This window comes from Gouania willdenowi, chromosome 9 (assembly GCF_900634775.1).
Source record: "Gouania willdenowi chromosome 9, fGouWil2.1, whole genome shotgun sequence".
Taxonomy (NCBI): Eukaryota; Metazoa; Chordata; class Actinopteri; order Blenniiformes; family Gobiesocidae; genus Gouania; species Gouania willdenowi.
The window spans coordinates 11558559-11574670 of record NC_041052.1 but is presented as its reverse complement, the minus strand read 5'-3'; the positions used below and the strand labels follow the sequence as shown (position 1 = coordinate 11574670).

The following is a 16112-nucleotide window of genomic DNA, read 5'->3' as shown; positions in this document are numbered from 1 at the left end:
GGAAAGTGGTCACCACGAACCCCAGCCAGACAAGCTGGGGCGGGGTGCACGAGGGGTCACTGGGATGTAGGCCTCCGGCGGTCTCACATCAATTATTGGAGCTTTCAGCGGCGTTTGTCTCGCTGAGACATTTCCTTCCGTTCCTCACGGGCCACCATTCCCTGGTGAAGATGGACAATATGACCACGGTAGCATACATCAACCGTCAAGGTGGATTGCGCCTCCATTGGTTACACCTACTCGCAGGCTGATCTTGTGGAGTTGTGGCCGCCTCCTCTCACTGAGGGCAACACACATCCCGGGGAGCCCTGAATGTAGGCACAGACCTGCTGTCCAGAGGTGCACCGTTTTAAGGGGAATGGATGCTACACCCGGAGGTTGTGGAACAGCTATGGGCCTGTTACGCACATGCAAAGGTGGATCTGTTCGCCGCGGAAGAAAACACATAGTGCTTGCTCTTTTACTCCCTCTACAGCTCGGGGGCTCCCCTCGGGATAGACACGTTAGGGCACGATTGGCCACACGTGCTGCTCCACCCCTTCCCCCCGCTGGCCTTGATACCCCCAATCTTACCAGGGCGAGGGAGCATGGCACACTCTGATCCTGGTGGCTCCGCATTGGCCTGCCATGCACTGGCTGGTGGAGATTTACCGGCAGCTGTGTGCTCCCCCCTGGCAACTCCCATTGCGGAGGGACCTACTGTCACAGGCGGGGGGCTCGGTCTTCCATCCTCACCCAGAGCGCTTGGCACTGGGCTTGGCGACTGAGAGGCACAATCTGTCAGCCGTGGGACTCTCATAGTGTATAATTTCCACCATGCAGAGAGCTTGGGCTTCCACCACTAGGTCCTTGTACGACTGTAAGTGGAGAGTGTTTGAGAACTGGCGTCAGCGGACGGGACACACCCCTTTCAGAGTTCTGTGGGAGTGATTTTGTCATTCCTGCAGCAGCTGATTGTCAAACGGAGGGGTTTCTCCACGGTGAAAGTGTATCTGGCAGCAATTGCTGCCTGTCACGTGGGCTTTGGGGAAAAAACTGCGAGTCAGAATCCGTTGATTGTTTGTTTTATGAAAGGAGCATGCAGACTCCTCTCTCTGTCCAGGTTGGTGGTGGAGCAACCTGCTCTTCGTCTCCTTGGCTATGCCCCATAAAGGGGAACCTCTTACTAAGCAACGTCTATCACAATGGATGGTGGAGGCGATTGCTTTGGCTTATACGAGTCAGGGTCTGCAGCTACTTGTTGGCTTGCGTGCACATATGGGCTGGTGCAGCGCACGATAAGCTTGTCTGCAATACGGGAGCTTCAATATCCCATAGTAAGACATTGAAACAAATGTTATGAAAGAGAACTATAGGTTATTTACATAACCCCAGTTCTCTGAGTAATATGAGTGAGATGTCTCACCAGACAACCCTTCTTGCTTAATGAGTGAGAAGAGGTTTGCTTATTTGAATGGTGCTCTATTCCCCACCCACTCTACTTATAGTAGGCAGGACTACCTGACACGGATGAATGCATTTCACCAGCCAATCAGGATTGGCATAATGAGATAGGGCTTTTAAAATATGATGCGGAGGCATACAGTATATCCCATAGTGAGATATCTCACTCATATTACTCATAGAACCGGGGTTATGTAAATAACCTATAGTTTTTCAAAGAAAACATTAAACCATCAGTGTGTTAACCTTGGGTGTAATAAATTTGAAACAAAGGCATTTTTCAATTGTAAATTGAAGATTGTTACTATACTTTGATTTGGGTTTCTCTCAGTGGTATATAATACTGTATGTTTGATCATTTTTGTAAATGATTGGATCATCAGTTTGGTAACGGTATACAAATTCCTATTTTGCCTCCATACTATGAGTTAAAATATGTTACACATATATTTAATACGGTGCTTGCAATGATAACATGTGGCATTGAGAAAAAGTTGGGAAAATTCAAATCTGCTGCCTTTTAAACTGAAAAGTCTTCATCTCAGATCTATGGTTATTAACTTTATCACATAATACAGAAAGAACCAGATATGTTTCCAGCACTAATGTATTTTTATCATTGAATAGTTGATTTGGTTACCAGCTCCAAAAGACAAGCATGTGCAACATTACTTTCAGCAGTCATTGGACTTTTCTGGAGGCAAAAGCCCTTGTAACTCTTAACAGGCCTTTACTTTAAGTGCTGGTATGTGAATCACATACTGGTTTTAGGCCTGGGCTATTTGCAATATTCAACACTTAATGGAATTAAATATGTACTCCAAGAAGCCAAGGAACACAGAAGCCTTGAATCATAGAATATACTTAGAGACTGCACTCATACTGCCAACATACATGTGAAGTGTCAGCAGAAAGCAAGATGATGCAGCATATTAAATCAATTGGTTTGAAGATATTACCAAATATCTTTAGTGGTAAGTTTTACAGTGCAGTTCATTTAAATGCAACATAAAATCAGTCATTGTACTACAATATATAGCAGTTTGGTGCCACCAGTACGACAAACAATAGACAGAAAATTTACATTAAGAAGAACATCTAAGTGACATATTTAATGGGATAGTGGGAGAGGAAATTAAAATTCTGACTCTAGCATTCATGCAACACCCCAAACAAGGGCTTTTAAGGCATGTCCAAGTTCAACAATAGGGCATAGTGCCAGTGTGTGTGTGTGTGTGTGTGTGTGTGTGCGCGGTTGAAAGCTAGAGGTGTTACACTTTATATAGACCCATTGTAGGGGCCTCTGAACCGCTCACGAAAACGATCAATGGACACCGGTTATTTTGGTCACCTGAGTCTTCCATGTTATGAGACTTTCCCTGGAGTCTGCCAGCCTTCAAAGTTTAATCAATTCAACTTAACTATGTTTCAAGTTAATCAGCTGTCTTTATTATGGTGAGTGTGCTAATTTGCCCTAAATACTTGGCAAAAGCTTGCTAGAGGCTTCATAAAATCCAGGCTAATAGAAACATTGGAATCATGACTCTGGATTAGGCTGCAGGAAAAACCAGGGACGTCGATACATCACTTTAGACAACAGGAGCAGATGCTAGTATTTAACACAGCTGAAAACCTTCCATATCATTTTTAAAAATGACTTTAATGTTGTCATACACACTTCCAACAAGCAGCGAATCATACAGAAATGTAGCGCTGTGTTTCCATAGTAATATGAACCATTGTTACCATGGTAAGATTTCTACTACAGGGACGAAAAGACTATTCTCATCCTTATGGGGTGACTCCTGCCAATTAGCAATCCTCCTTTATCTGAATATCCACAAGCAAGGCAATTAGGCAAGTTTTCTGCATGTCATTAAACAAAAACTTCAGGAAGTAGACAGAAATCATACATTGCGACTGGTGTTTTCTGACTTTATGGAGTTTGGCTTGGATTTGAACAAGGGATTATGTCCAAAAATTATTTAACTCAAATGTTAATATAATACATAGATGTCATGTAGAGATGTTTTTAAATTACAAATATCTGTGTGTTCTGTCAGGTCATAAGTTTTTGACTGTGAGTCAAAGCGCCATCAACCCAAAACTAGATAAGTGGCATTTCCAATCTCAGCTCTGTGCTGGATTTACTAGTTTATTTACTACAGTTACTACATCTAATGTTATTTACATTTTTCTGGATCAAATGTAGCATTTTTTTTTCTTAGTTATGTTTGTGGACTGTTGTAAAGACTGTTGCTGCTGACTGTGATCCTGATCGATCAAATCTTTTCCTCTTTAAATATTTTTTATTTACTACTAAGGATGTAAAGATTAATCGTGAGGCAGTTATCGATACTCTGAAATTTTTTAAATTATTATTTATTTAACAGCACAGGGCACTATCTAATTAGAATTTGAAATTCAGGACACACCACCGTGTTTTAAATCAGAAGTGCGAAAGCATTTTGGCTTCCCCAAGACAATATGAAAGAGATGAGAAAGAAAAAACATGTGAAATCCAAGGTAAGAGGGGCACAGAGAGGAAAGGAAGAAACAAGAGAGAGAGCCATAGTTTGTTTATTTATATTATTTCTTTAATATGGGATTTGTTTTGAAGTCCAATTGTTAAGGCAGAAAATACATTTTCAGTTGCACTTTTAAAAAGAAAAGGAACTATTATGCAGTTTTGCATAGTTTACTATAGAGCCAGAATTTAAATGAATAGGCTTCTTCTTCATTTGTACTATTTCTTTATTTATTTCATTCAGGATTTATTTTTAATGAAATTGCATTGTTCTGCATAGTTTATCATGGGATTCTTTTGACAATGAAAAAAAAAAATATATAGTACAGTATTTTGAATCGAATCGTATCGGGAGTTGCGTGAATTGTTACATCTCTAATCACTACAGTCACAGTAAATTTTGACCATTTCTAGAGTATGCTAAGCTTCATTCCACAATTCTTGGCTTCAGGCTGTGAGTCAGTGTTTTGCCGGTGTTAGAATGTGTAAAGGTTTTTGATGATTCTTTAAGTAAATGGTATAATCTTTGTTTCTGCATTCTAGATCTGAGTTGCATCAATAGAAGAACAGAGATAAAAGCCTTGCTAAAAGCTATCTAATTACCACATTGTATAAACAAAACACAGTAGAAATTGCACCTCAGGATCACTCATGTGTCATCTATTATTTTCGTTGTGAAAACTCCACCAACCCATGGGAGGAAAAAGGCAATATGTCTGATAGTCAATGAAAGAGGAGAACCAAAGCAAAAAACAGCATAGTTTCTGTTCGTGAATATGAATGGGGTTATAAATCGAGCTCCGTCTGTGTGCATCCACATGTCTGAGAGTCTGAGAGAAAAAAAGTAGCAGACAGATGAAGAGGCCCAAGTAAAAAAGTCTCCCTACCTCAATTAGCTGCACTCTCACTTTGTTGTAAGCTTTCAGCCATCGCACTACGGACGGGGAGCAGGGAGGAGGGCCATCGTCGAAGAAACTGAAATCATTAATGAAAAATACAGATGACGCAAAAAATCAGCAAGTCATGTTTAACTAGCTTATGAAGTTTGCTCTTTAAAACTGGTAAATCAATATGTTTAATATTATCTATTACTTTTATGTATCTATATAAGGGCAGATGCGTTGACCAGAACTTTACCTTCTTGTGGTTTCCTTTGAATTTATAGCTAGTTAAATAAAACTAACACGGTTTTGTTACGTACCAGATTTTTGTCTGAATCCTGTTGTCATGGCACTCGGAAGTTTGCTTGGGACTTAGAATGGATGAATCCTTCAAGTCCTTGTTGGAACCAGGCTCTGGGAGTGCACGTAGTAGCTCTTTCTCAGCCTCCTCCTCCTCTTCTTCCTCAGTCCAGTGGGATGGCATGCTTTGTTGTGGCAGAGACTGGCTGGGAGGACTGGAGTATGGAGGCCGGTGCTCCTCAGGCTCTGAGCTGAGTGGAGAGCTGATTGGGCTGAGGTTACCTGAGGAATCCAAGTGAGGGGTTTCCGGTAGACTACAGAAGGAGAAAAAGTGTTTGAGACTAACAAATATTTTTTTTGAAAATAGTAGATTCCTGAAGTATTTAGCACATCTACTCTATAACAATTTACACAACTGAAATATTGTGCTAATTTTTTATTACAGTTCAAATTAATTTGCTGGATTTGGACCAACATTGGAATACTTTTCATGTTATATGATAATTACGAAGCCCCTGAAAAATGTTTTGTCCCGCTAGCGTAAAAATTCTGTGACTGGTGACTGGTTTCAGTTCTACACCGGCATCACTGCCATGTAACTTACTCCATTTATTCAAGTGCTCGCGTTTTAGGAGCTCTAATTAAATTATTACAATTATATTAGTTATAGTTTTTACCTCAACCAAAAAAAGGGAGTACATTTCAGGAGAGGAAAAAACATATGCGTGCTAATTAAGGGTATTGCTAAAATGGTTAATATCTTCATCATCAAAAATAAACTAGGCAATGATGCTCTTAAAGCAGTCGTTAATGTTTGATGTTAGTATGCCACTTACATAATGATAGGTTTGTTTTGTTTTGGGAGAACACAAACTTAAAAACCGTCTTTAACACTTGCTTACATCACAATAGTTGAGACGGTAATTTTCAGGAATAAATGACCTTTAGGTTAAAAATAATCAATCACAAGATTAAAAATAGCATATTGCTGCTGCGTGATGTAGCCTCCGAAGGAGCAAAGTGGTTCTTTGTCTTAACAGCCATGATTTACACTGTGCTGGGTGGAGGCCAGTTTTCCTCATTTACAGTGTGTTCAGCCACACGACCATAAATCTGTCAAGATTCAAATCATATAAACAAATTTGTTAAGGCTACAAAAAAAGAAAGAAAGGCAATTGCTAAGGACAGGAAAGGGAGCGGTTGTTGACAATAAACTACAGGTAATCATACAAACTATATTCTACATAACACAGGTTGTGTGCAATGATTAACAGTATGCAATACTGTGCAAATTGATGCTGTCCAAAATTAGTAAAATAATGTTTGAGGTAACTAGGTTCTGTATTTCATTAACTTCTGTTCTTTTCAAATAATGTCAAGACATTGGGACAAATTTGACTTAACACTATAGGAGTCGTTAGCAGCACTGTTTAGAATGTTTAACTAAATAATGAGAGACTTTGTTAGTGCATGATAATTTATAAATCAAAAAACAAACCCATAAAAATTAAAGGGAAGACCACAAACTCTAAAATGAGACAATTATGTCCTTCCTGAACCTGACTTTATTTTGGATGGACTGAGAGAAATTAGAAAAGTTAGGCTAAAACTTATTGACTATAATTTTTTTCCCTGGTATGTAATCTCTAAGACAATAAGAGATGCAATTAAAATACCAAAGCTGAATCGTGGATATTGTATGACAGACCATGTTCAAAAACTGCTTCGAGTGTATTCCCATGCTGCTAAAAAGTGTTATCTTAAATCATCAAATGTCCCTCAATAGTGTGAATGCTAATGTTATCTCTATAAGCTCTCTATAATCTTCGATTCAATCTCTTTGTGGCTTTTTGAACAAGATTTGGATATAAAATCATTGCATTGTGTAAATATAACACGGATTCCTCAATAACCACAACTACACAGGAAAGAAGATCTAGAAAGAACAACTAGAAAGCTATAGTAAAAGGTTTTTAAACATGAAAAGCAGAAAGGGAATGGGGTAAATACATTCACAATAATGAATGTTAAATGTCATTCATCATTTATATTGTACTAGCCTTTTTGTAGTTTCTTGCGTCGACAGATCCTTTGGTTGATGTCTTTCCAAATCTGTGCATGCTGTGGCAGATGGGTTTGATTCCTCATTTTCCAAATTGTCCATTAAAGACACTGAGTGAGAGGTCAGCCCAGAATGTTGTGACTGAGCTAAAGTGTCACAGCTTCCCGTTTTTGAAGTTTCTGTTGGTTCTTCTGTATCACTGCCATCTGCGCTTTCAGTGTCTCCAGAACCTGGAGAAGGTTTATCAGTTTCTGGCTCATCAAGTTCATCTCTTGGGTTTGGACACTGAGATTGAGGCTGAATTGTTACTACAGGGTGGGTGGGTTCTGGTTTTGGATAGTTAGAGTTTCCAAACATTGATCCAAGTTTCTTGCCAAATACAGACGAAGAAGATGGGGTTTGTTCATGTGGAGAAGACTTTTCATCCTGAAAAATACCAGCTGAAAGGCCTTTCAAACCAGAAAACAGACCACTGTCAGTCTGTAGTTGTGTTTTTGCAGCAGTGGAGGAGAAAAGGGATCCAATAGTTGATGTTCCTTCAACAGCTGCTGACAGAAAGCCAAATTTAGGTGTCTCTTTAGTTTCAGGAGCTGTGGGGGGTAAAGTTTTGGAATCTGGGAGTTCCGATTGCTCAGCCAAATGATCCTCTTTGACCACGTTCTCCAAACTTTTAACAGTATCATCACCAGATAAATTCCTTTCTGTTTCAACTTTGTCTTTGCATTCTGCCTCCTCAACTAAGCCTTTCTCAGGAAGCTCAGAGTCCTCTTGCCTTTTCATATTACCTTCTTTGGGAGCATACATTTCATCTTTATTGGCCTTCTCATTATTTTCTGAGGTTTTCACAAGGTCATTTTTGTCAGGCTCTACAGTAGAATGTTCTTCAGATTTAGTTGTCTCTGAACCTTTGAGCATACCAAATAGGTCACTGGTAAGAGACTCTGTAGCAATGCTGCTTGGAAGGCCAAAAAATGAACTCTTCTGTTGTTGTTGTGGTGGAGGTGGTTGTGATGGAGGCTGATGCTGCCGAGTTGCAGGCAATGATCCAAAAAGAGAACCAGGCGAACTTGAAAAAAAACCACCAGTTGTTGGTGATTTACTGGGAGCACTTGGTGTTGAAAACATTGACATAAAGCCAGAAAATGCTGCTGGTTCGGGAGGTTTTTGTGGTGCAGGCTGTCTTGGGCCTCCCATTCTGGGTCCGGCCATTCTTGGCCCTGCCATTCTTGGTGCTCCCATTCTTTGTCCCGGTGGGCCAAGTACCCGAACCATGCCTGGCTGAGACTGCTGTTGCTGGAGCGGTTGACCAGCTGGTACCATTAATGTAGTACCAGTAGCTACTTCTTCATTTGTTAAAGATATTGGAGCAGCAGAAACCTTACTTTCAACAACTTTCTCTAAGTCACCAGCAGGTTCGTCACTCAGTTTGGACTCAGATGTTTCGGTTGCACTCTCTTCAGCAGTGGTTCTCAAGTATTCTCCTATAATGTTTTCTGATTCTGAAACTGTAGCAACTGAAGTCACAACTGATTCATGTTGATTCGTTGTTGATGGAGCCTTCAAATCAAATGGTGTTGTGTCTTCAAATGATTCTTTCACATCTTTAAGTGCTTCTGAATTTTGACCTGTAACCTCTTCTTTTGTTTCTGCATCATCAACTCTTGTTTTTACATCTGAAGGTTCCCTAGAAATTGTTTCCACATCATTCACCCAAGTTTGTTCTTTAGCTTCAGTTCCTATAGTCCCCTGAGACTTCTTATCTACATTAGTTTCTATAGTTTTTTCTTTGTTAGAAATTTCCAAACAATCTTGAATAGATTTGTCCATCTCTGCAAAGTCTGTTTCCACTTGACTTGTAAGCTTTAATGGTTCCTCAGATTGTGATTTCACATCAGAAACTGTAGCCTGTTCTTCATTAAAAGCTTTGGTTTGATCAACAGTTTGTTGTTGAAGCCCCATATTAAGATCAGATTCCTCTTTTTGAACTTCAATATTAGGTGGGCTTTTTGGTTCATCAGTACCATCAGAGATGCTTTCTGAAACTCGTACAGTTTCCTGTTTTTCCAATTGTTTCCTTATGGTTATAATAGGTTCATTATCATTGCTACTGGTTTCAGAGAATTCTGTTGTTGGTATTGTTGTTGATGCTTCATCACATTTATTCTCAACAGCCACAGCATTGCTTGACTGTACAGTAGGGGCTGATTCTAGTATTTGTGGGTCTATCAGGATTAACTCCTCTTGAATATTAATCGCAACATTCGGGGGGCTTGTTTTATCCACTTGAGGACATTCAGGTGCATTAATTAAAGGATCTTTGTCTTTTTCTGGCATCTCTGGAGGTTTTAATGGTTTAATGGACCTGGGTGCTTCCTTTACAACAATATTGTTTTCCGGGTCAGGTTTAGTTTCCTCCTTGAAAGACATTCCAAAAAACCCAAATCCACTTTTACTTTTGTTTCCATCAGAGTTCCCGCTGAGTGAAAACACAGAGGTAACTTTGAAAAGACTCTCTGATTCTGGTGGTTTAGAAACAGCAGGCTGGGATTCAGTTGCTTGCTGAGTTTGCCAACCAAACATAGAATATAGTCCTTTCCCCGAAAGTTCTGTGCTACCAGATGTTGGTGTCATGGGCCCTGGTGGATGCATTCTAGGTCCAGATTGGGGTTGGTCTGTAAGACCTCCAAATTTGGAAAATAGACCTGAATCTGGGATTTCTTTGTTTGCTGTAGAACTGGGAAGGATGCCACCAAATATAGAAGAGCCAGTGGGTGGATCTCGAGGTCTAAGACCACTCCCAGGATGAGCTCTTGGACTTGGAGGTTGTTGTGGCACAGATGAACCAAACAAGGAAAATATACCTTTTCCTGGGGGCTCTTTGGGTGGAGGACCTCTTGGTTGTCCACTTAAAACAGTTGGACCTCTTGGGCCAACCTGGGGCTGACTACTTGATCCACTAAATACTGAGAATAAGCCTTTTCCAGGGGGTTCCTGTGTTGCTGTATCTTTGGGTTTAGGTTGAACGGGGGTGTTTGACCCACCAAACATTGAAAAAATCCCAGCCCCAAGAGTATCTTTAGTAGAACAGCCAGGAATGATACCACTTATGAATGCCATTCCTGTCTTGGGCTGTTCATTTTCAGCCTGTTCCATTTTATTATAATTTGTGCTTTTCTCTTTAGATTGGCTGAGAGAACAAAGCTCTTTATCAGATGAGTTATCTTTTTTTGTTTTTTCATGAATCTGTTTTGCTTCATCTGATAACTCCACATTGAAAACTCGGGTTACCTCTTTCAGTGGCAATTTCTCAGGACATTCTATTACATCAGTTGATACATATTGAGATATATTGTCAACTATTTTGTCTACACCTCCAATTCTTTCATCAATATTTAGTTCTCCTACCTCAGAGGTTGTAGTTTGAGTTTGCTGAGGTGGGTCATCGTGAGATTGAACGACTTCTTCCTCAGTTTCAAGTTTTTTATCCATTAAGGACATCTTAACTGATTCTTGAGCTGCAGTAATCTCTGGTTTCCTTTCTGAACTCACAAATTTTATATTTGAGTCTTTGTCAATAGACATTTGTTTTGATTCTTGAATGTTTGTCTGCTCATTATCTGATTTAGTCATTGCAAGGGACATCTTTGGGGAAAATGATTTCACTTTCTCTGATTCAGAGAAAAAAGTTTCTGTCCTGCTCGTACCTGCAGTCCTTTTATCTTTACAAATATCAGATTGAGACAAAGATTCTCGCAACATTTCAGCCAGTGGGGTATCCTCGGAAATAGTGGCCTCTGTGAGTTTAGGCTCGCTACATTTACTTAATTCCTGTTCATTAGTGTCATCTTCAGGAGAACTTGCTGCTGAAACAAAAATGTGAGGCAATCGAACATAAGCTTTTGGATAGCCTTCTTCAGTTTCTGAACCAATGGAAGGTTCTACTGAGCTATTAATGCCAATGTAAATAGATCTATGTGGCGTATGAGCTATGGGAGCAATCTCGTAAGGTTTGCTAGAGATTGATGTAGATGTAGTCACCTCCAAATTTGTCAGTGGTATGTCCGGTGCAGATACAGTCAATTTATCTGCGACAGGAGACTCTTCAGTTGATTCATTGTATGTAACCTCAGAAATCTTTTCAGGGTGCATAGGATCTGAGAGTTTATCGGGAGTAGGTAAAGGAGTTAAGAATTCTGTTTCTTGAAATTCGCTTGTTAAGCATTTCATCATAAACTCTTGGTGTTGACCTTCTTCAGAATGAGAAGCAGGCTTAAAAGTACACACTGGTGAACTTTTGGTGGTGGAGTGGTAAATTGTTTGCGATGGGTTTAAAACTGGGTCCTTTCTGATACAGGTTGGTGACGATAATAGAGACTCTGCCTGCTTGTCTGTATACTCATCTTTGAATGTTTCTGTTGCCAAAGTTTTTTTATCTTTTTGTATCCCTGGTTCTGGTTCAACAAAGGATTCAGAACAAGGTTGGCTTTCTTTGTTAGGGACACTTAGGTCTACTCTAGGACATTTTGCAGCTGTATTACCGGAAACAAGAGCTAATATGGTAGAGCCTGTCTCAGTGGAAACGTTTGTAGTGATAGGAGGGCTTGTTGGAATACTTGATCTTTCAGCATTAATAACATGATGGCTAACATCAGATATTGGTGTTGTTGATACTAGAGTTGTTTGCTCTATCGTTGTAGACATTATGGGAGTGACTGTAGCACCTGTAGCAGGTTTTGTACAGACAGATGGTTGTGAACCCAAACCAGTAAACTTTGAAATGAGACCCTTGACTGATGTGGTTTCTGCAGAAGTATACAGTATCTTGTGTCCTTGTAATTTATTTCTATAAGTTTCATTCTGATCAATACAAGAACCAATTTTTTCACTTGATATGTTCTGTTTTGGGGCAGGTTGCAAGGCAGGCATGCCAGCATCGGAAGATGGACTTGTGGAAATAATATTTGAAGGTGCGGTGGGTAGGTGGCATTGCTGGATTGAGTCTTGGCTTAAGCTTATTTGCTTTGATTGTTGAGGAGAGGCTAGTGGGGGTAGGACAATGCTGTGCAAAATGTTACTGTTAATAGAATGTGAAAAAGAATCTGTTCTTTGTTCAGCCTGAGCTTGCAATGGTATGGGTACAGCTTGGTATGCATTTCGTAGATGACGTGGAGAAGAAAAGGATGACTGCTGTGCATTGTTTGTTACTATGCCACTATCAAATGAGACCTCTTCAGCACCGTCGCCACTCTCCACAGTTGCTTGCTTGATTAAAATAATTGGAGTTTGAGTGTTGCCAGGCTGAACACCTTTATTCTGTGTTTGTAGCTTGTGTAGATTTGGCTGAGAGGAAATATTGACAGTGCCTAGTTCAGGATATTGGCTATGCTGAGCCACAACTGATGGTTGTGATGGAAGCTGACCTTTTTGGTATATGTCACTTTGCCATTGATGTGCATCAACTGATAGAACAGATTCAATGCCTTGTTTGACTGTGACAACATTTTGTAAAGGCTGTATCTCTTGCCTTGGTACTAAAGCTGGAATATTCACAGACTTAGAGTAGAGCTCTGCACATGACTGCCAACTGTAAAGCTGTCCTGGGTGAGATGTGGGCTGTTGAGTTGAGGCAGGGGAAAGATCCTTTGCCTCTGGATGGTAGATACCTGTGATTTTATTTTGAACATCAACTGTTAAGTCAAAAATTCCCATTCCAGCCTTCTGTTTTAAATACCTTCCAGTTTGACTTCTTTCCAACACTTCTTTTCTTGTTTTTACATTTGTGAAGTTCATTGGCTCCCCTCTCTTTGCTTCATTATCATTTATAACATTGTGTTTAGGAAGAGTGTCTTTTCCAGAGTAGTCAACAAGCTTTTCTGTGTTCTTGTAGGTATTCATCGAAGATGAATATATCTCATTACAAGAGTTTCTTCTGTGTGGCCTCTCAGTTGTATGGACTCCACTAACTGTTTGTCTTTCTTTTTGTTTTATGGAGTGGTCGACAATAAGAGGTAGACCAACAGAACCATCCAATTTTACGGCTGCTCTGTTTTTTACCAACAGTGAGACTGGTGATTTGGAATAGCTTTGCGTAGCATCAATTGTACTTGCCTTGGTAGTCATATCTAATGTCACTTGAACTAAGTTTGCTGGAGCTGAGGCAAGTAAATTATGTGGGCTTACGTTGATCTCATTCACATCAAAGCACTGCAATTTCATATTGTTGGGTGGTGTGTGATGATGCAGTGAAGTGGGAATGGTTGTATCCAGTGTATACTGATTTTGAGAAGGGATCTGAAGGTGGGGTTGCATTATTGGTTTCGATTCCACTGGTGTTGGTTTGACTATTAGAGGAATACCGACAGAATTCTTTCTTGCACTTGGTTTATTAATAAGTGAAACGGGTTCATTTTGAGTTGAGTCCTTCTCAAATGTTATTGTTCTCTGTATGGTTTGAGGCTGATGCGACATATCCAAAACTGCTACTCTAGGATCTCTAACTTTAGTGGAAAGCTCTTGTGCTTGCACATTAGCTGGGTAATGTGACAATTGGGGATAAGCAATGTCGTCAGGTTTGCTCTGCCAAAACCATTGTTGGTATTGACAGAAATCGGATGAGGGTTGAAATTTGTTCTCAACACACACAGGGGAGTTGTTCTTAAAATCACTCAGAGGTGGCTCAGAGCAAATATCAACAACTAACGGCACACCTACAGAGTTTTTCCTTGCAATTTCCCGAGGACTTGGCTTCCCTCTCATTAGTGGTATAGCCATGGTGATAGTGTCAGCTATAGTTTCCTGCTGAACTTCCTCTTTATATTTGGCTGGAGATTTAACAGACATGTCCAATGTGACTTTAAATGAATTGGCTGGTGCTGTAGCTGATGTCAATTTCTTGCAAATGTTCAAAGATCCAGTCCACTCTACAAAATGAGATTTCTGCCTTGATAATGGCACCCTATACTTATCAAGATGGCTATCCTTGTCACAACCTAGATATCCTATCCGATTCATTTTAAAGGAAGGAGTGAGACATTCCTTAACTGTTATTTGTTCATGAGACACTGGTGATTCTGCTCTAAATGAAAGGTCAATAGATTCCTGATGTCTTAGAACTGAGTCAATCTGCTTGGAAGAAAATGATTTCCTTTTTGTTAATGGCCATGCATTATCAGCAGCATGTTTCAGTGTCGGACTAGTTTGATGTGTTTCTTTAATTGTTGCTTTGGCAGACATATCCAATACAGCCTTCATTGAATTTGATGCCACAGTCTTTCCTTCATAATGTTGATATTTTTTACAAGTCTGATTAGAAGGATCTCCCTGTCTCAAATCATGTAAAACCATGCAGGGTGCTCGGCTTGAAATAGGAGAATTTGACCTTGATGATATGTTACTGACAGTGGCCTTTGGTGTCATCAATAAAGACACTGAACTCAATATATCTGGCCTGGATGATCTTTTCTCCACTGCCCGGTTTTTCATGTGAAAATCTGCCAAACTTTCTGGTAGCATAGTTGGGTATTCTAAAAATGGGTGTTCAATTTCATCCTCTTTAGATTGTTTGGTAAGGTCAATAACAGACACTTCAGGGACAGCTGTATTTTCTAAAGCATACACCAGTTTCTTTTCTTGTAATTTCTTTAATTTGTAGTTTGTAAAGTCAATTATATCATTTTTCTTTGCCGATTTTACATTGGCAACTGATGTACTTATTTGGATGACCCCTTTGCTTTTGTCCACAGGGTTAGAAAAATCTAACACTTTGTTGCTCGCACGAGAACCTAAAACGGTAACGGATGACATTTGACTCCTGCTGTAGAGGTAGGCCTCACTATATTTGCTTGAATTATCATTCAAAATGTGTAACTGTGGGGATTTTTTCAAAGGTGAATGCTGTGGAGGTCCCTGGGATAAGGGCACTGTATGCTCCTTAGATGAGGTAATGCTTACTTTGGGTTTGTCATGTATTGCTGTTACAGTGGTGAAATTGCCTTGGGGTAATACTTTAGATCGTTCTGTTATAGATGGTGCCCTACATAGCTGAGGTCTCTGTGGAGATACAGAATGCACAGCTGAGGTCGAGGTGGCTTTATTGCTAACAAAGGTTGTCTGTGTTAACAGAGCTGATGAACCACTTCCTGAACTGACAGTTTGTGGTGTGGGGACTTTCTTTTCCATTTGTTTAGGTCTTGGTGAAGTTGAAGCTAAAAAGGAACCAGGCTGAACCTTTGAAGACTCTGGAGATTTGTTCGATGCTGTTGAAGCTGTTGTTGATGATTGTGTTTCAGTTTTACGCCTAGAAGTGTCAGAAGTCATTTGAGAATTTCCTGCAGGAGCTGAAAACATAGCGCTTGACTTTTGTTTGGGTTGCCCTTCAGATAATTTATCAACATCTGCTATTCGGATTTCAGGAATTGGGTAGTCTTTGGTTCTTTGGATTGCTGTTTGACAACTTTTCTGAGAACGTGGGGCTATTCGGGTGGAACTTTCTATTGCTGGTTGATTTTTCCAATATGGCCCTCCATGCCCACCTTTTAAAGACTTTAAAGTAAGATCAGCTGCCTCTATCGGCTTATCCTGACAAGTAAAGGTATTTTGAACTGATTCCACCTTGATTTTTTTAAGCTTGTAAACAGAAAAGTCTATAGGTTGCTCTACCTGGAAAGACAATGATTCCTGAAACATTTGAGAGAAGCTCTGCAAGTTCATGTTCATTATTTTTTCACCTTTTTCAAGAGCAGATGTTAAGTCCATAGCAGTATCAGAAACTGTCAAATTACTACGTTCATGGCCAGACATACAGAGGTACTTAGACTCATTGCACAGAGATATTTTAAAACCACAAAGTGTTACTTTATCTGCCTCATTTTGTTTCAGGATATTAGCAATATTTTCAGTG

The 16112-nt window shown here is 39.9% G+C and overlaps 1 protein-coding gene across 1 annotated transcript in view; it reads right to left on the bottom strand.

The window, feature by feature from the left end:
- LOC114469181 (protein unc-13 homolog B-like) overlaps positions 1-16112 on the bottom strand; it is a 116022-nt gene that overhangs the window by 67909 nt on the left and 32001 nt on the right. The window contains exons 9-10 of the mRNA XM_028456413.1: positions 5172-5465; positions 4858-4945 (exon numbers count right to left, since the gene is read on the bottom strand). Of these exons, the coding sequence (XP_028312214.1) occupies positions 4858-4945; positions 5172-5465 (382 nt within the window). The remainder of the gene's footprint in view (positions 1-4857; positions 4946-5171; positions 5466-16112) is intronic.